General features: G+C 38.7%; 1 protein-coding gene across 11 annotated transcripts in view; it reads left to right on the top strand.

Moving 5' to 3' along the window:
- The window catches only part of RFX3 (regulatory factor X3), a 287,861-nt gene that overhangs the window by 173,418 nt on the left and 94,099 nt on the right, over nucleotides 1–20,344 (top strand). For 9 of the 11 annotated variants that reach the window (XM_027041121.2, XM_027041122.2, XM_027041125.2 and 6 more), the window contains 2 exons: nucleotides 2,917–2,955; nucleotides 11,839–12,097. In XM_027041121.2, the coding sequence (XP_026896922.1) occupies nucleotides 2,917–2,955; nucleotides 11,839–12,097 (298 nt within the window). The remainder of the gene's footprint in view (nucleotides 1–2,916; nucleotides 2,956–11,838; nucleotides 12,098–20,344) is intronic. The other 2 variants (XM_053205315.1, XM_053205313.1) reach the window with 1 other exon arrangement.

Below are 20,344 nucleotides of genomic sequence, written 5' to 3'. Positions count from 1 at the left end.
GGACGCTTAACCGACTGAGCCGCCCAGATGCTCCTCCTTGTGGCTTTTCTGACTGTATTCTTCTGTTTTCTTCCTATCTCATTGGGTCTTCTTCATTCTTATTATGGGCCAAATAATTTTTCTATGGCCTAAGTTCTGTGTACTTTCCCCCACCGGGGGAAAGTGGTCTCTAACAGAGAGCACATTTCTTTCCCGACACTTAATGGCTATCCATCATTCTCATTAAGTTTTTAAGTTACCTAACCTTTGCCCCTCCCCCACCAGAATGTCAGTTTCATGTGGTTAATTACCTTGGTTTTGCTCCCCATTCCTTATCTAATACCTAGAACAGTCATAGTCATACGTGATAGGTGTCCAATCTATATTTGTTGAAGGAATTCAGTAAAAGGTAGCATTTAGGGGCGCCTGGGTGGCGCAGTCGGTTAAGCATCCGACTTCAGCCAGGTCACGATCTCGCGGTCCGTGAGTTCGAGCCCCGCGTCAGGCTCTGGGCTGATGGCTCAGAGCCTGGAGCCTGTTTCCGATTCTGTGTCTCCCTCTCTCTCTGCCCCTCGCCCGTTCATGCTCTGTCTCTCTCTGTCCCAAAAATAAATAAAAAACGTTGAAAAAAAAAATTTAAAGGTAGCATTTAATGACGTGTAACACAAGAACAGGCTACTTGGTTTTTTTGTCTTGTTTACTTTTTTATTTTCTTTGTGTTGCGAATTTTTTCTTTCTTCTAAAATTTATTTTATGGAAGTGCAGCCGACACACAATGTTACATTAGTTTCAGATGTACAAGGTGATGCCACATCTCTATCTGTTGTGACGCTCACCACAAGTGTACCTACCATGTGTCACCATACAGTGCTGTTACAGTATCACTGACTGCATTCTCAGTGTTGCACCTTTTATTCCTATGATCCGTTCATTCCATAACTGGAGGCCTGGATCTCCCACTCCCTTCCCCCGTTGTGCCCCCTTCCCTTCTAGCTACCATCAGTTTGTTCTCTGCATTTGAGTCTGTTTTTGCTTTTTTATTGTTGTGTGTTTTCAATTCCACATATAAGTGAAATCATGTGGTATTTGTCTTTCTCTGTATGACTTACTTCACTCAGCATAACACCCTCTAGGTCCATCCATGTTGTTGCAAATGGTAAGATATCATTCTTTTTTAAGGCTGAGTAATATTCCATTGTGCATATATACCACTTCTTCTGTATCCATTCATCTATATGGATGGACACTTGGGCTGGTTCTATATCTTGGCTATTATAAATAATGCCGCAGTAAACATAGGGGTGCATATATCTTTTTTAATTAGTTTGTTTTGTTTTCTTTGGGTAAATACTCAGTAGTAGAATTACTGGATCATATGATAATTTTAGTTTTAGTTTTTTTTGAAGAACCTCCATACAATTTTCCACAGTGGCTACACCAACTTACATCCCCACGACAGTGCACGACGGTTTCTTTTCCCTACATCCTCACCACTCTCATTTCTTTCCTTTTTCATTCTTTCCACTCTGACAGGTGTGAGGTGATATCTCCTTGTGGTTTTGATTTGCATTTCCCTGATGATGAGTGATATTGAGCATGTTTTCATGTGTCTGTTGGCCATCTGTATAACTTCTTTGGAAAAATGTTTATTGAGGCCTTCTGCCCATTTTTAATTGGATTATTTGCTCTTTGTGGTGTTGAGTTGCATAAGTTCTTTATATGTTTTAGATATTAACCCCTTGTCAGATATGTCATTTGCAAATATCTTCTCCCATTCAGTAGGTTGCCTTGCTGTTTTGTTGATGGTTTCCTTTGATGTTCAAAACCTTTCATTTTGATGTAGTCTCAATAGTCTCATGTTTGCTTTTGTTTCCTTTGCCTGAGGAGACCTATCTAGCAAAGGCCAAGGCCAATGTGAAAGAAATTACTACCTCTGTTTTCTCATAGGAGTTTTGTGGTGTCAGTTCTTACATTTAGGTCTTTAATCCGTTTTGAGTGTATTTTCATGTATGGGGTGGGGACCACTTATTGAAGACATTGTCTTTTCTCCCTTGTTTATTCTTACTTCCTTTGTCATAGATTAATTGATCATATAAATGTGCCTACATTATAGGCTTATTTCTGGGCTATTCTGTTCATTGGTCTATATGTCTGTTTTTGTGCCCATATCATACAATTTTGCTTCCTACAGCTTTGTGTAGTATATCTTGAAATCTGGGATTGGGATACCTCCAGCTTGTTTTTTCTCAAGATCGCTCTGGGTCTTTTGTGGTTCCAGACAATTTTAGGATTATTTGTCCTAGTTCTATAAGAAACACTGCTGGTATTTTGAGAGAGGTTGCATTGAATTTGTAAACTGCTTAGGGGTAGGATGGACATTTTAACAATATTAATTCCTTCAGCCCATGAGCATGGAAGGTCTCACCATTTATTTGTGTCTTCAGTTTCTTTCATCAGTGTTTTATAGGTTTCACAGTACAGGTCTTTCACCTCCTTGGTTAAATGTATTCCTAACTATTTTATTCTCTTTGGTGCAATTGTAAATGCAATTGTTAATTTCTCTTTCTGCTAATTTGTTATTAGTGTGTAGAAACACAACTGATTTCTGCGTATTCATTTTATATCCTGCAGCTTTACTGAAATGTTACTTGGTTGTTTTAAATACATCAGGGAAAACGATCGGAACTAAACGGAAATGCTGTTAACATGGTATTCACACAGCTTTCTTGGGGGCGGGGGGAGGGTCTTTTTTTTCCATTGCAAAAACACTTTTGGGCTTACGTGCATGTATGTGGTTGCTCAGTTTTTGGTTTTGCTTTCAAGTGTGCAAGACGGTATTATTAGCCATCATTACAGTGCCATACATTAGACCCCCCAGAACTTACTCGTTAACTGAAAAGTTTATGTTTTTTGATCATCATCTCCCATTTCTCCCAGCTCCAGCCCCTGGCAACCACCATTCTACTCCCTGTTCTTGTAAGTTAAACTTTTTATATTCCACATATAAGGGAGATTATATAGTACTTATCTCTCTCTACCTGACTTAGTAATTAGTATTATGTCCTCAAAGTTTATCTATGTTTTTGCAACGGCTGAATGATACTCCATTGTTTATATGTATACCACATTTTCTGTATCCATTCGTTCATCTGTTGATGAACAAGTTAGGTTGTCCCCACGCCTTGGCTATTACGAACAATGCTGCTGTGAACGTGCAAGGGCAGACACCTCTTTGAGACACTCGTTTCATTTCCTTCAGATGTGCACCCAGAGCGGCATCGCCACATTATATTGTAGCTCTGAAACAGAACAGAGTGTCCAGAAACAGCCCATACATTCAAGCATGTACCATCAACAAATCCTTGACAAAGGCACAAGAATACACGATAGGAAAGGGGTAATCTCTTCAGTAAATGGTGTTGAGAAAAGCTGGGTGTCTACATGCAAAAGAACGAAATTGGACCACTATGTTACAGCACTCAAAAAAATTGAAATAGATTAAAGACTTAAGTATAAGGCCTGAAACTACAAAACCCCTAAAAGAAAACATAGGGTGTAAGCTCCTTGACATCAGTCTTGGCGGTGATGTTTGAGATCTGATACCAAAAGCACAGGCAACAGAAACAAAAATAAACAAAGTATACTCATTAAACTAAAAGGCTTGTCTGCCCAGAAAGGAAACCATCAGCAAAATGAAAAGGCAGCCTACCAAATGGGAGAAAATATCTGTAAACCGTATATCTGAAAGAAGTTGCTATCTAAAATACAGAAGAGACTCGCACAACTCAAAAGCCAAAAAAAAAGAGAAAAAGAAAAAAAAACGGCAAATAATCCAATTAGAGATTGGGCTAAGGACCTGAATAGACATTTTTTTCAAAGAAGACATACACACAGCCCACAGGTACATGAAAAAGTTCTCAGCACCACTAATCATCAGGGAAATGCTATTATCAAAAAGACAAGAAATAACAAGTGTTGATGAGGATGTGGAGAAAAGGAATCTTTGTGCACTGTTGGTGGGAACATAAATTGGTACAGCCATTATGGAAAACAGTATGAAGTTTCCTCAAAAAGTTAAAAATAGAACTACCCTTTGATCCAGCTCGGTTTTTCTTATTTATAAATTTAGACCAGGGACTCTGGATCAAAATCTTTTATGATCCGTTTCAACCACAGTTGTTTTGAGTGCACATGCACTTTCCTGACTTATGTTGTCAGGACACATGTACTTACTACGTGTACCTTTTTGCTGTGCTTAAAAAACCACTTGGGAGCAATGGAAATTTTAGTAATGCTCCTCTGGGTTAGCTGCAATTGACTAGAAAACTCCTGTATAACAGCCAACTTGAGACTTTTGAAAAAACTCAGACTAAAGGAGCTAATAGTTGTGACACAGTACTTTTTTCCTTCATACCTGTGAGATAGGGGTTGTACGTTTTTAATATCCTTCAGTCCAGTGGTTCTCAGAGTTCCACAGACCAACAGCACTGACCATCACCTGAGAACTTGTTAGAAGCGCCAGCCTGGTTCTGTAGGATCAGGAGTTTTGGGAGCGGGGTCTCATAATCTGTGTTTCAACAACCCCTCCTGGTGATTCTGATGGATGCTCAAGTGTGAGAACCACATTCCTTTTTTATAGAAAAAAAGAATTTAAATACAAAGTATAAACATCCAGTTATCTGCATGTAATGGTAATAGGATGATACAAATTTGAAGTTTCAATTCCAATACCTTGTCCATTATCAACATGTATAGTAATGAAAATCCTACGGATGAATGAGAAAGTTCAATTAGTTGCTGCCAGAAAGCTTAACATTCATTCTTTCATTTCCTCCCTAGTCGTTTTGGCAACAAATCAATAAATGCATTTAGTTTTTACTTACTTGAAATAAGCTTGCCTTCTGAATGTAAATCAAGCCAAGTGTTTTGTTAGTGATTCTGAGTAGTATTTCTTACTTTATATTTTAATCTGTTGTTTTTTATTCTTGGGTAATAATAAGAGGTTAAGTGTCGTGTCACGTGAATTCCTTTCTGAACTACTGTTTTCCCCCTGGTGTCTTTCACAAAATGGATGTGTCACCGCTCCTCTGTTGCATCCTCTGGCTTCAGTCTGACTTGAAGCATTCAAGAGGAGATCTGTTTGGAAACTCAAATAAATCATACATGCCGGCCAGCCAGAGATTATATACCGTACGAACGCAGTTTGTGGAAGGTTCCAAATAATGTGGCTCCTTCCATGCGGGGCATTTGTGATGCACATAAAACCTTCACAATGGAAAACTGTTGAAGGCAAGGCTCTTGATTTCAAGCAACAGAAACCAACTCTGGCTTCTTTAAGCAAAACACAGGATTTATCGAAAGGTATTTGTGACCGAAGAAGTCTGCAGAGTATGACTGAAAAAGGTTAGGCAGCACGCAGACCATAGATAAAACCCCGTCCAAGAAGCCCAATGTGCCTCTGCTACCACTAAATTCTGCTCATGACTACGTAAGAGGGCTATCAGTTCCCTTTTTAAAACAATATTTACTTACTTATTTTTGAAAGAGAGCATTGTGGAGAGAGAGAGGGAGACAGAGAATCCCAAGGAGGCTCCAAGGACGCTGTCAGCACAGAGCCCAACACGGGGCTTGAACTCCCAAACCATTAGATCATGACCTGAGCCAAAACCAAAGTCGGACACTTAACCGACTGAGCCACCCAGGTGCCCCAACAATTCCTCACCCACGTGACTCACCTAATGCCGATTAAGTGAGATAATATATCTCCCATATTTAAAAATAATTCCTCCTAGTTCCCAAATTTTCCAAGTTCTCCGTGGTGCTCTCAAAGTTTTAGAAAATATTTAAAAGACATTCTGGCTACCTTCAGTTACCTATTTCCTCAATCTACTCCAATAAATCAAATATTGCTATCAGGACACTGAAACACTCTGGAATAAGATCACCTCCTATCATGTCTGATGAACATGTTCCAGAATCATGTCACATGACCCACCTGCAGCACTGGGACCCGTTTGCCACTCCCTTTCCTCATGGTTTCCAGCTACCTCCTTGGCTTCAGGCTTTTTTTTTTCTTTTTTTTTTTCTTTTCCAGGTTATTTCTCTGGCTGGAACATTCCTTCACCTTTCCGGACCCAAGCCTCCTTACCCCTGCCCCACTTTAGTACTAAATTCAGATTTCTTGCCAGAGTTCATAACAGTGTTTTTCAAACTTGTAAACTACCATCCACAGTTAGATGTACATTTTATACTCAGGTCAATGCACACGTGAGCATATGCATGCACACACCATGTATTTATATGATAGAAACAAACGTTCCTCAAAATAACCCTTCGCCTCACTAGGTATACTATGCTAGCCTGTCGGCTGGCTACGCTAGTCTCTTTTTGTAATGCTGTTGTGACCTGTTAAAACTGTAAATGTGACCGACAGTTTAAAAAAATATTTAAGCTATTTGCATGTTTAATTTTTACCTACGTTTTAAACCTCACTGCTTTCTAATATCCTTCTCATTTCTAATTTCTTCCTAAATATCAGGATCTTTGTCGTGCTGTGACTTTGCACATGCTGTGCTCTCTTCCCGATAGGTTTTTCTTTCCGCTTTCCATAGAGAGGACCCCTTTTCCTCTTTTAGTTTTAAGCTACATATCTCTTCTTTGGGGTTACATTACTTGACTAATATGCTCCCTTCCACTTATTATCTTTCGTATTCAATTTTTATTTCATGAACTTAGGAAAATTCCTAATTATCTTATTTCATGTATTTGTGATCACCTACTCCTTATATCATATAGCCCTTAATGACAGTAGATGTCATGTCTGTCTTGTTCCTTTTATTCTGGGTGCTAGAATAGATGCCCAGTAAATATTTGTTACAAGAACGTGTACAGAGTAGCCAGTGAAGAATAAAACATTATACCAATGTAAGATATTATCATGATCCACATTACCATATTCTGTCTTCATAATAAATTTTATGTAATAAAACTTGCAAGATATTTTATTTCCTTAATTTACCATTTTCGTGCCATTGCTTAACTTTGTAGTTGACTGGCTTATTGGTGGGAGGATATTCAAAACCTGGGTAAAACACAAAGCACGTAGTTTGCAGATATTATGTAGCTGGACTTGCGGATAAGACACTTGACGCTAAAGAAAATAGAAAATAGGTTATAGCTAGGGTAAATTGACATAATCATTCTAGTAAATAGGCGGGCTGGGACTATTCAGGGTCATGCTTAGCCAGAGTGCATGCTGAGGCATCATGGGCTACAAACAGCACTAATTTCCTGAATTCACTGGATCAGTCCTGACATTCACACAGAACCTTATAAAAGAGTCAGCTACGAGGAAGCTTCTGTCCGCAAGCATGCACATACCTATGTATTTACCTCCATTACTGGATACACAGGCAGAACAATGGAAAGTGTTCTCTTCTGCTGTAGAAAGAATATGACACATTATTTTCGTAACAGTCTTTGGCAATCAATGAAGAACGAGCAAAGGGAACACAGTAGCATTTTTCAAATGTGCACAGAACTGCCTGGGAATTTAGCTGTTTCTGAAATGTGCGGTCCAGAAATAGTGAGCTGCTTTCAGCCTGATATGCCAAATATTGAGTAATTTTCTGGAACGTATGTGTTGGAAATTGGGGGGGGGGGGGGGTTGGGAAATAGTGTGCAAGCCATAACTCACATGTATTCATGATACGTTATGAAAGATAGGCTGATCTCAGGTATCAGAATTAAAGAGTCGTTGCTTCTACTACGTAAGAAAGAACTGTTTTGGCTGTTGTCTGCTTTTTTTTTTTTTTTAACATACATTTTTCAGTATTTATCCAGGAGTTTAGAGCATGCAGACGTGGCAGAGAACTTTAGGAGTTATCTGTGCATGGCTCTGGCTCCAGCTCCAGGCAGAAATCCAGCACTGGGTTAATGCTTATCTTCTTAACCTTTGAAGGACAGGACTAAGGATATTGTGGTCTGCCTCTGTGACCCAGTTTAAGAGTCTCCTCTCTTCCCCACTGTAAGTGTTGATTTGTCAGAGACAAATTCAGAAACCATTCACGACACTTGATTTCGTGATAAAATGTGTTCTTCCCTGCCCCTCCCCCCCAGCTGAAATTGTCAGTCTTTACCCCAATATGTGTTTGTGCAGTAGCCAAGACTTTTCCCCCCACGTGATGTCAAATATGGAAGAGGCACATCCTTCAGTGACTTTTCCCCTCCTCGCGTTCTTTTCTCACTTTCTAGCTCACGAATCATCTCTAACTACTAGAAGGATGTATGAAAATAAAAGTCGATTGCCATATTTTCATACTGATTTGCGGGCTATAGAGATTTTGTATACCTACGGTGCATTTGTTTGTATTACCCTTGTTCACTGAGTACTTAGTATATCGAGGAGGCATGTCCAACAGATGGAGTGATTCAGATCCCTCAGAGTGTTTCTCTTATGATAGAGTGGCGATCTACTCTACTCTACTCTTGGTTCTTCCATGATCTTAGACCCTCTAAACTCCAAGTGTGAGGTGGTTAAGTGTCCTCTGAAACAACCCTGCCCTGTCCATCTCTCCTTGTTGATCACTGCGCGTCTGTCTTCTGCGATTGTGGTGCTAGGAGATAGTGAGCTCAGGTGTAAGGAAATCCCCAGTAGCCACAGGAAGTTCATGCATTCCCTGGACCACTTTGTAGAAATTTCTTCCCATGGTCGTTCACAAATATTTTTGACATGCATAAAAAGTTATTTCTTTGTGATGAAATGGTTGAAAGCGTGGGCTAAGTGCAGACTCCAAATCTTTTTTTTTTTTTTTTTTTAAGCTGTTTGCTTTGGGCAAGGCTATGTAATCTATCTAACCTTTTCTAAACAATTACTCACCTTGTCTGTGAAATACAAATTAGAATAGTACCCATCTCATAGAGTTGTAATGAGGATTAAATGAGTTAACATCTGAAAAGCACGTAAAATAGTGCCTGTTGCATCAGAACTGGTCAGGAAATATTCTCTATTATTAGCTATTGGGTGTTTCATTTGTGAAATCAAGTTAGTGCTAGGAGCACGCGTAATCATTTTGTTTGGACCATGAAAAGGAAGGCCAGCAGCATACCCACCTTTGTGGAAATATTTATTGTCACCTATTTATTTCTACACTTTACTTGGCTTTACTTAAATAGCAACAAAAGACGGTTATTTTCAGCGCAATGACATAGGGTCATTGTCATATTTGGATAAATTAAAGTGACCGCATTTCTCTTTTTTACCTAAATTTGAAATCAACATGGCTATTCTTTGAAATATAAATGGACTTCCAGTTGGGAAATAGAACCGTGATGTATATGTATTTTAAATGGCATCTTTCTATGTGTAAAAAAGCGTTCTCTTTGGAGTTATTTCAATCATCACCCCAAACTAAATTTTGTACTTGGATCTGTGCTCTTTCAGGAAAGCAGTAACTTTACCGAGTGGAGAATACTTTTGGAACATCTTTTTTATTTTACTAGAATGTACATTATAAATTATATTACAAGTATCCATCGTAATGGGTTTAAATGACCTGCTTTCAGCGACACCAAAACATCTCGGAATAGTTTACGTAACTTCTCATGTGTTCACAAAACAAAGAAGGATTTATGTTTTAGAAATTGATGAAAGTGGCTATTATGTCAAATATACTTTTAAATAGAATCGTATTTTTATTTGTTGACTAGTGTGCCTGCTGGATACCAGCAGGTGCGTCAAGTGTTGAGGGCACAGATGGGAATAAAATGTGATTTCACAGGACGGAGACATGAGGAAATCAGCAGTAAGTGCATTACTCGAAATTAGCAGTAAGTGTTTCAGGTTTGCACAGGGTGTTGGGAGACGACAGGGAACAAACGGAACAGCCCTACTGGGAGTGGCCATAGAGGGCAAGGGGTGCAGAAAAATAATTCTGGGAGGAACCAGTGAAAAGGTCAGCGTGGTGTGATTGAGGAAAGCGTTTGAGGACGTGGCTAGTCCCACGTCCGGAGAGCACGGGGGGCACCGGCCCTCGCAGCTTCCTGTAAGGCAGATCAAGGGTTTAGAATTTCTTCTGGAGGCCAGGGAGATTCATGGAGAGGTTTTTAAGAAAACTTTTATTTTCGGATTTGAATTTTAGAAAAGTTAGTTCCCCTGGCAGCAAATCTGAAGACGGATTGGAAGAGTACCAAGTTAGAGGAAAGAAAGCCAGTGAGAGGGCAATTATAATAGAGAATATTGTGAGTGAAGGCAGTGAGTATGAAAATGGAAAGGAGGATTGAAAAATTGTTTAGAAGGTAAAATTAGGAAGACTTAGTGACTGATGTCGGGCTGGACGAGGAAAGAGTCAGCAATAACTTCCAAAGCTGAGGGTGGTGGTGCTGCCCTCCGCCCGGAAGTGGGGGGACAATGTGAAAAGGAGCAAGAGAGATGGAGAATTTCTTTCTGGTCGAATGTTAAATTTTACACAGGGGACTTCCCATGTATCGTGGGGTTTCCTGGTAGAGATACCCAGGTGGCTGTTAGAAACCAGATTTTAAATTCTTAAAGATATAATCCAAAGTAGAGAGAGAGATTAATTTAGGTAAGGTCATTTACTATGAGCATGGTAAAAAGAGGTGATCTGAATAAAAAGGAGAAAGAAAAGAACTAAAAATGGAGACCTCAGAAACTCTTAGTATTTAAAATCCCAGAAAGCTGGAGCTTCCAAAAGGTTTTTGAAAGGTAATGGTGGAAAAAAGTGCAGAAGAAATGCTATAGACACTTAAGAAATGAGAGAGGTTAGGACCGAGTTACTTTATATATACATAGAGGAGAGATGAGAACATAGACACCAAACTATCAGGAGTGGCCAGCTCTGGAGTGTGGCAGGTTGAAGAGAATGAGGATAGAACCGGGAATTTTAATATTTGACTTTTTGATATTTGAATTTTTTTAAGTAAAAGTATTTTATACCTCTCCGTCCTACTTTTGCAACTTGTGGTGAGCTTCCAATTATTTCAGAATGAGAAGTGAAAAGCCAAAGTCAGGTTAAAATTTGAATTAGAGTCCATTGGAAATGGAAAGTAAATCAGGCAAATAAGCTACTTAATCAGAACAGGAGAAGGAAGGAAAGGGCTCCATGGAGCGGTCAACAACGTTATGCTACAGACTGGTCAAAAAAGATAAGGATTGACTGCAGCCTTTTAGCTTGGTATTTAGATTTGGTCACAAGTGACCTTATTAAAAAGCAACTGCATTGAGAAGCCAAGGGCAGAAGCTTAACTCCACGTGTTGCCAAGTGGAAGTGAGGGCATGCAAAGATGGCACAGTCTTCTCCTCCAACAGAAACCTGAGGGCGAAGGAAGAGAAGGGGGTAGAGAGCGGGACTGAGGGTCCAGGGTGAGTGAACTCTTTGCTCAAGGTCCTTACGGTGGCCAGAAAGAGATCCAAGCCCACTCCCTTGGTCATGAAAGCTGCTTGCCGGCCATCCAAGAATGGGGAGTAGCAGGGCGAGTTGACTCATCAGCCCCCTTCCTAAAACTGGGATCCGCAGGAAGTGTTGTAAGGAATCGGACAAGTTGTTCAGGAAGATTTCTTACATGGACGAGACCTGAACTTATCTATACGCTGGAGGTAGGCACTAGCTGAGGGCAAAAAAAACTCTCAAGTACAGAGGAGTGTTGAGGTACTCTCATTTGGGAAGTCAACCCAACTATGTCTGGAGTCAAGTTTCATGCAAAAATGCCAAACTTGCCTTGTTCCAAAGGCTAATAAGCTAACTGATGTCATTTCAACATATATTCACACTAGAAAACAAAATCATTCAGATGATAGAAATAAGCTACTAAATTGCTTCCTTTCTCCTTCTTCTTCTAAAGCCGAACAACAACTTACCCTTACACAGAAACGCAGATGTACAGCCAAAACACTGGAGGGAATTACTTTGATACTCAAGGGAGTTCTGCGCAGGTGACTACCGTGGTTTCGTCCCACAGCATGGTGGGCACCGGTGGGATTCAGATGGGCGTCACCGGAGGACAACTCATCAGCAGCTCTGGAGGAACCTATCTTATTGGCAATTCTATGGAGAACTCTGGTCACTCAGTGACACACACTACTCGGGCCTCCCCAGCGACAGTAAGTATTTCAGTTTTGACTTGTTCCATTTAGCTTCTTGCTAGCGTCTACGGTACATTTTCCTCTCTGGAGGGGAGAAAACAACACAGACTGGGCTGGGCAAGACTGTGTCGAGCAGTTTGAGTACTGTGGCATTACCCAGGGTGTGGTACGTGTGGTATTATTGTGCAGAACAATATTGATGTTGTGCCCCACAATTAGGTGAATTGGGAAGTTATTAATAATGGAAAGATGGGTGTGTCTTACTCATTAATGCTGATTTTCATAGGCTTCCTTCAGTGATATTCAGTAAAATTAATTTCTGTGGAAAGAAATTACTTTCGTATTATGTGGATTGACACCGCTTTATGAGATAAAAGCCAGGAAGTAATAGAGTAAAATACAACTTAGTTTGGAATTTTCACAAACAGTGATATTTATGTTAACTCATCACTGGAGAAGTTACCATATGTAGAATAGCATTTCCCAAACCTTACATATTTAGTTTGGCCATATTCACACCACCTCTACTGTTACTTACTTAACGTATTTTTAAAATGGATTCACTTCTAAAACCGTGTGTCCTTTTTTTCTAAAGTCCGTGAAAACCCATACTTAAATAGTGAAAACAAAAGTGTTTACCCAGGTGCCATATTGTAAAGTCAGTTTGCATTCTGCCACAGAGACGCTTGGGAAAGCACTGATCTAGGTGATTCCAGCGAAAAAGCATCCACGTTGGCTCTGATGATAGGCATGAGGAAGCCGAACACACCTACATATTTGCATTTTCACGCTTTTAAAGTTTAAGAAAAATACTTATTTTGACACAAGAAATTGTCACGTGTTGAAAGGCCGTCATAGAAGTAGGAATCGAAAGCTGTGCAGAATTTGATATCATCAAACTCTATCCCAAGGTTTCCCTGCTCACCGCAGCTAAGTGTAAGGAGAATATTCACTGAGAACCGCCTGGAGGAAGTGGCAATGGAATTGAGCTCATAGGTGCCTCATGTGAAGGGGAGCTGGGGATTTGAATTCAGTGCATTTCGTGATCTTACCATATGTTTTGTTCTTACAACGAAACAGAGATAGAAACACACTTGGTAGAAAATAATTACGAGAGGCTTTATAGCTCTCATTTTATGGATTTTCCTCGAGATATAATATGTACTTGGTAAGTATTTTGTACGTAATTTTTTGGTTGGTAATCAATACACGTGTTCATACTTTTCATCATTTAGTACCTTTTCCCTACTCCATTTCTTAAAGCCCATCATATTTAATTTACCATTTCCTGCTAACGTCAGAACAAGATGACCTAGCCATTCTGAGGGAGAGCTCTTTTTTGTACTTTTTGTCTTTGTGTCGTGAAGCATTTCTTATGTGTGTTCATCTCTTGCTTTTAATAACACTAAATGTGGCATTCCCAAACTTTTTTTGTCACGCCAGGATATTTATGTAGATTAGGGACGCAATCATGGCTTCTCTGGACCTCAGTTCCCCTCGCAGCAAAACAAGGGCTTAGTTAAACCGAGTGATTTCCTAATTTCCTCCTAGCTTTAAAAAGCATAATATTTACAAAGGAATTGTAAAATGTTCTAGATGTAAAAGTAACTCCACCTTGACCATTAAAGGAAAAGAGGTGGATTAGGTGCCGGTACTTTATAGCGCGCCTGATAAGGGCCCCCCAGAAAAGTCATTTTCAGTGGAAAGAGAAACACTTGTCATTTACCAAGGCCTTAGGAAGACTGACGAATGGGGAGGAAGAGTTCTTTCCCACTTTGCTTTCATCACCCTCTCCCATGCTGGCGTACCATCTGTCCATCCCCAATCCTTCTCCTGGCTCTCCTGCTTGCCTTCACACTGAAGGCAGCCTCGCTGTTAAACATCTTCATCCACTTGATGGGGGTTTACTAAATGTACGAGCGTTACCGCTGAGTTCATGAAATCGATTATTCTGGGTCGTGGCGATACAGGTGCAAACGTAATGAAGGAAGTCTTATAGGTTTTGTTTTGTTGGTTTTCTACGTAGACCATGAGAAGTGGCATTGCTCCTTAACTTATCCATCACGCAGACTTGGTGTGTGATTTTTATTATCTTAATTGGTAAATTAAACTAACACTTAAAATAACCGGGAATTATAATTATAATCACCGGGAATAGTGGAAACCTCTTTAAAAAAAATAGTCAATTCATAGTGTTAATTGTATATATTAACTTATTCTCACCAAATTAATGTTTAAGGGTAATATTTAAGGATGTTCTTTGGTAGCTTGTTTTCTTCTTTTACAAGAAAATTTCCTTTTTAGCAAAAGGAGTAAAAAAGTGAAATAAAAAGATGGCTTTTGCACGGAAAACTCATAAGGTGCCTTCTCAAAGCACATGTGACAGTGTCCTGTGATGGATACATACTGTCTAAATATACATCTGCTAGTGTTTATTGTATTATCTTACATTTATGACCAAGATTTATATTTGATTTAGACCCCCCCTCCCCTGATAGTCCTGAATACCTTCATCTCCATCATTCACAGCTGTGTGCACAGTTTCACATCTGTTACTGTAGTAAAGCTAACAAAGTTGAAGGGCCGTGAAACCTATTTAAGATTTTCTACCATTCTCCTTTTGCCAAACGTTAGAAAATGTGTGGCTTCTGATTGTTTAGACTCCTAGAACTCAAGATTTTTTGAGAGAGCCCATGTCCTTAAAGGGAATTTACTGATTTTCACGTAGCTTTTTCATTCTCTGCACACCCAAACAAAGAATGTGCATGAGCACAATCTCTAACAACTTGTTGGCCAAGACTCAAGGCATTTCTTTCAAACATTGAGTGGGGCTGTGCCATTGAAGTTTCTTTCTCTGGCTGCTCTATAGAGTTCAGCCTATCACCTGTGGCATGCCTAACACAGCTGACCAGGTAGCAGTGGCCTCTGCTGTGGTCAGAATTCCCTCCTGGGAAATAGTCAGTTGGGCTGTTCCTTAAGAGGCTATAGTAAGTGGAATGTGTAGTCAGTTAATTTGGTTGATGCGGAGCTGGTTTGAGCTCTTGGGAACAACACAAACCTTTACTCGGTTTATGGGTAGCAAGGTTTCCTGCTCCAGTTCTCAGAATCATTGCCTTCACTCTCTTATATCTGGCCTCAGTCTATACAGAAATACGTCTATCTGAATTTAGTAGGAATAACTTCTGAATCAAAGGAAGGTTTACTCCAATGTGCAAACCAGTTCCTAGGATATGCCAATGGGAACGAAAAGATCATTTTACATTGATGCCGTTACTAAGAAAAATAAAGAAATAGCACTTGAAATATTTTCTGACCTAGTCTCAGTATACAACCATCTGGCTTATACTAGAAGGCTCTCTGCATCATTAACAGAGAATTTGCTTTTGAGCGTATGATTTCCTTTAGTTTCATACCTTTAAGTGAAAAAATATTTTATATAACATGTTTTCGTATTTGATCCCTGCATTGTAAAAATGTCCAGATTTCAAGTTACGTAGAAATATCAGAATTTTCTAAAAGATTATGATAGTAACAAATATAGTTTTATTTTATGAATGTATTGTGGTATAAACCACTGATATTCAGATTTGGCCAAAATACTACTTCTCCTTTTACTTACTGTATTTTTTTTTACTTGGTCAGTGGAGTCCATGTGAATAAACTTTATATAATAGGTATATATGTTTTTACTTACACAAACATGTGTATACACACATTTAATAGGCATTTCCTACTGCTAGTACTAAATGAGTGTCAAAACGATGAGCACTTCTATTGGAACATCACTGGATGTGAGTTCAGCTACGCTGCTACCTGAATAAATGGTTTACATTTTATAAAACTAGTAATTCCAGGGGTCTATTTATTGTTAATATGTCAGTGCACATGGACATTATGGCAGAACACTTAGCTTCAGTCACGGCTCTAGCTCGTCATATACTCTGACCTTTCTCCTAACCGCATCACCATGATGTTTCCTTGTATGTCTTTATCCATTTAAAACTGTGATTTTTCTTCATTGTTTTTCTGTATAACCATACCATTTGTAGAATATTTAGAATTTTGGAACCTGAGCCCAATTTGCGTTTGAGGCTCAGAAGCTTGTGATTGTAGTTAGTAATATTTTTGTGCTCATCACGACATAGTTATCCCAGACTTTATAATAATTAGCAATTTAAGAAGCTTTATTTACTCACTTCTCTATAAAATAACATTTGTGTTCTTATAATTAGATGGTTATTTATGGAGGGTTTTTTTTTCTCTTCTTGTTAACTAAATAAGATTACATTAATCATTTTTTAGACTGTGATATGAAAGCTAATTTTTATACCTTTCTATATATACATTTAGTAATTATATATGTTAAATGCCTCTTGCTAAAAGTAGATCCCACCAAAATGCACAAGGAAAATGTATTGAAACTAATATTGTTCATACCTCTCCTTCTTTTGATTAATGTAAAATACCCTAATTTCTTTGATTTATCTGGAAGAAAATTTGAATGTCCATCTGACGCTATATAAACAAAAGTCTGGTCTAGCTTATATAATTTATAGAAAGTTAAGAATTTGCTTAAGAGTTATAGATGCTTTTTTCCTTTATTTTTGGGTTTACATGTTCATGGATTTTATGTAAGAGAATTTTTTTTTCTAAAAAGATGAATGAATGGGGTGCCTGGCTGGCTCAGTTGGTAGAGCAAATAACTCTCTATCTTGGGGTTGTAAGTTTGAGCCCCATGTTGGGTACAGTGATGACTTAAAGACAAATGAATATGTTTAGTGCCTCCAGAAAATGCTTTTGCCCTTCTTGTTCCTTTGGTTTTTATCAATTTTGTATATGCATTAGCTACATATTTTTAAGTAGCACAGCTCAAAAGATCTAGGAGTGTGCATGATGAGGTGGTCTCCTGATGCTGTTCTGCGGGGTTTTTCCTTGGAGACAACGAGTGCATCAAATTCTTTGAGTATTCGTTTTAATTTTAAGTTTTTTAACGTTTATTTATTTTTGAGAGACAGAGTGTGAGTGGGGGAGGGGCAGAGAGAGAGGGAGACAGAATCCGAAGCAGGCTCCAAGCTCTGAGCTGTCAGCACAGAGCCCGACGTGGGGTTCAAGACATTTGAGAAAGATAAATACCGTATGATTTCACTCAGATGTGGAATTTAAGACAAAAAACAAGCAAAGGGGGAAAAAGAGAGAAACAAATTAAGAAACAGACTCTTAACTATAGAGAACAAACTGATAGGGCTCTGGGGCTCTCTGGACTGCAAGATCACGACCTGAGTCAAAGTCAGACGCGTCACCAGCTGAGCCACCCAGGTGCCCCAAGTTTAATTATCATATATAAAGATATGCTTGGAAGAAAAATCTTTTAATTTAAAAGCGTGCATAAATTATGCATGCATCAGTTATTTTATATATCACATTTCGTATATTACAGACATAGTAATTTCTATTTTAAATGATTTTTTTAGTCTTCCAGGCAATCCCAATGGCAAAAACACAGAAAGAAAGCACTCCGTTTATTTGGTAGAAGCCTGTATGTCCATTATGATCATAGCGTTTTCTGTTTTCGTGTGCTGTGTTTTCTCTAGGCCAACTTGAACCCCCACGTGAACCTCCTCAGAGAGAGTACCGTGAATCTTCTGCTTCCTGTACTAAATCCTAAATTGACTGAAGGTTCTGGGACCTCATTTTCGAAGCACTTAATAAAATGGGACTTTGAGTGACTGGTGGTCTCCATCGCTTCGTCTAAATTCCATTCAGCCGTCAGTCATTTCCACTCCACTCCAGCCTTGAGGCTGATAAGATCTGGAGGCAGTAATTTTACGGTTAAGGCTGTAAGACGTTCCACTCCTAGAAATCTCGATAAACTAGAAGGTTAAGACAAACAGAATGACAGGGGCCTTCAGCCTCTCCTGAGCCTCGCTGATGGATTCCCTTCCATTTCTAAAGCACAAATAGAATGAATTATTTTTATTTTCAGCTATTTCCTAGAGACACAGCATTTCAGAACACAGGTCTGTTACATAACCTGTGAGAGATGGCTAGATTCTATTTCACGTGAAATCAAGATTAGGAAGGTTTTTTTTTTAAAAAGAAGAATTTATTTATTTTGTGAGAGAAAGGGAGAGAGTGAGCAGGAAAGGGGTGGAGAGAGAGAGGGAGAGAGAAGATCCCAAGCAGGCTCTGTGCTGTCAGCACAGAGCCCGGTGTAGGGCTCAATCTTACAACTGTGCAATTAGGAAGGTTTAATGATATTTGTAAATTCTTATAAATAGAGGAATAAGTAACTTTTGCTTTACCCTTGTATTTATAAGTGAAATTTCAAATTAATTTATTAGTTCGAAACTACTCTAGAGCTTGAAGGAAGAAAAAAAAAACATGTTTCACTCCTGAAGACCAGGCAATCCAGATAAAATATGAAATGTATTGGTGGTAATTAAAGTACACTGTAGTCTGAGAGTTACATATGAATCATGAGACCCATAAAGTTTTTTTTTATTAAGTTTTAATTTTAATTCCAGTATAGTTAACCTACAATATTATATTAGTTTCACGTATACAATATGGTGATTCTCCAGTTCCATACATCTGGCGCTTATCACAGCAGGTGCCCTCCTTAATCCCATCACCTATTTCACCCCTCCCCCACCCACCTCCCCTCCGGTGACCATCACTTTGTTCTCTATAGTTAAGAGTCTGTTTCTTGGTTTGTTTCTCTTTTTTCCCCCTTTGCTTGTTTTTTGTCTTAAATTCCACATCTGAGTGAAATCATATGGTATTTGTCTTTCTCAGCCTGACTTCTTTCGCTTATACTCTCGAGCTCCATCCATGTTGTTGCCCATGGCAAGATTTTTTGTCCTTTTTTGTGGCTGAGTAGTATTCCATTGCTTATACATACCACATCTTTTTAATCCATTCATCTATCAGTGGACACTTGGGCTGCTTCCATATCTTGGCTATCGTAGATAATGGCACAATAAACATAGGGGTGCGTGTATCTCTTTGAATTAGTGTTTTGTTTTGTTTTGTTTTTATTTTTTGGTAAGTATCCAGTATTGCAGTGTAGGGTAGTTAGACCCATAAAATTTTCACACTTCCTCTTCCACTGGCCCATGTCTTTTTGTTTAATGAGGGAAATTACAACACAATACGTATGACCAATTACCAGTTTTCAAATGAGAGAGAATTTCTCCATGTTCCCATGTTTATCAATTTATCCTACAAAAGCATGTGATTTGATTACCGCTTTCTCAGCATGCATAACTATAGTTGTTTTTATTGGCCACAGAATTATATGGTTTCTTTTAAAATCTAGCTACTGTGTTTGGTTATAATTGTCGGTGCCCATAAATTTCACTGGCTAGGAGTTTTGTAATCTAACTGTAGAAAGTTAGAAATAATTGTACACATGTATTTTAAATTTACTCATTATAAGTTTCAGTACCTTTCCCATCTGCCTTGTAGGAAAGGAAGATGGGAGTTTTTTAACCGTGCTTTCAAAATTACAAGAAAGATGTAGTTAGAGAAGAAAAAGAAAATATGAAAATTCAAAGGAGATAAGGAGGTTAGCATTGCAGATGATATGATTGTATACCTGCTAAAAACCCTAGAGACCAAATGAAAAACTATAATAAGACCAAATGAAAAACTATATGAATTTAGTAAAATTCATATTCAATGAGATCAGTATGGTTTCTAGATACAAATAACAGCAATTAGAAAATATTATGAAAGCAAAGATCTCATTTATAATAAGTTTAAAATATACCAGGCAGTAAATGAACAATATTTGTATAAGATCCAGCTTAATATGGGGCGTGTGGGTGGCTCAGTTGGTTGAGTGTCTGACTTCGGCTCAGGTCATGATCTCATGGTCAGTGAGTTCGAGCCCCACGTCCGGCTCTGTGCTGACGGCTCACAGCGTGGAGCCTGCTTCAGATTCTGTGTCTCCCTCTCTCTGCCCCTCCCCCCTCATGTTCTGTCTCTCTCTCTCTCTCTCTCTCTCTCTCTGTCAAAAATAAACAAACATTAAAAATTTAAAAAAAAAAGATCCAGCTTAATAAAACTCTCTATGTTCCTGAGGGGCACAAAAAGAAGTTTGAATAATTAAAAAGAAGTTTCAGCATCAAACATTTTGAATCCTGTTAATTTTAATATTTCAGTATGATCCCAATCAAAATACCAATAGGTTCTTCTCTGTTTATGAGAAAGACGTGTTTATATAAATAAACATGTAAGAATAGCGAAGGGAATTTTGTAAAA

The sequence above is a fragment of the Acinonyx jubatus genome, chromosome D4, assembly GCF_027475565.1.
Source record: "Acinonyx jubatus isolate Ajub_Pintada_27869175 chromosome D4, VMU_Ajub_asm_v1.0, whole genome shotgun sequence".
Classification (NCBI taxonomy): Eukaryota; Metazoa; Chordata; class Mammalia; order Carnivora; family Felidae; genus Acinonyx; species Acinonyx jubatus.
This window is presented reverse-complemented; position numbering and strand designations above follow the sequence as displayed.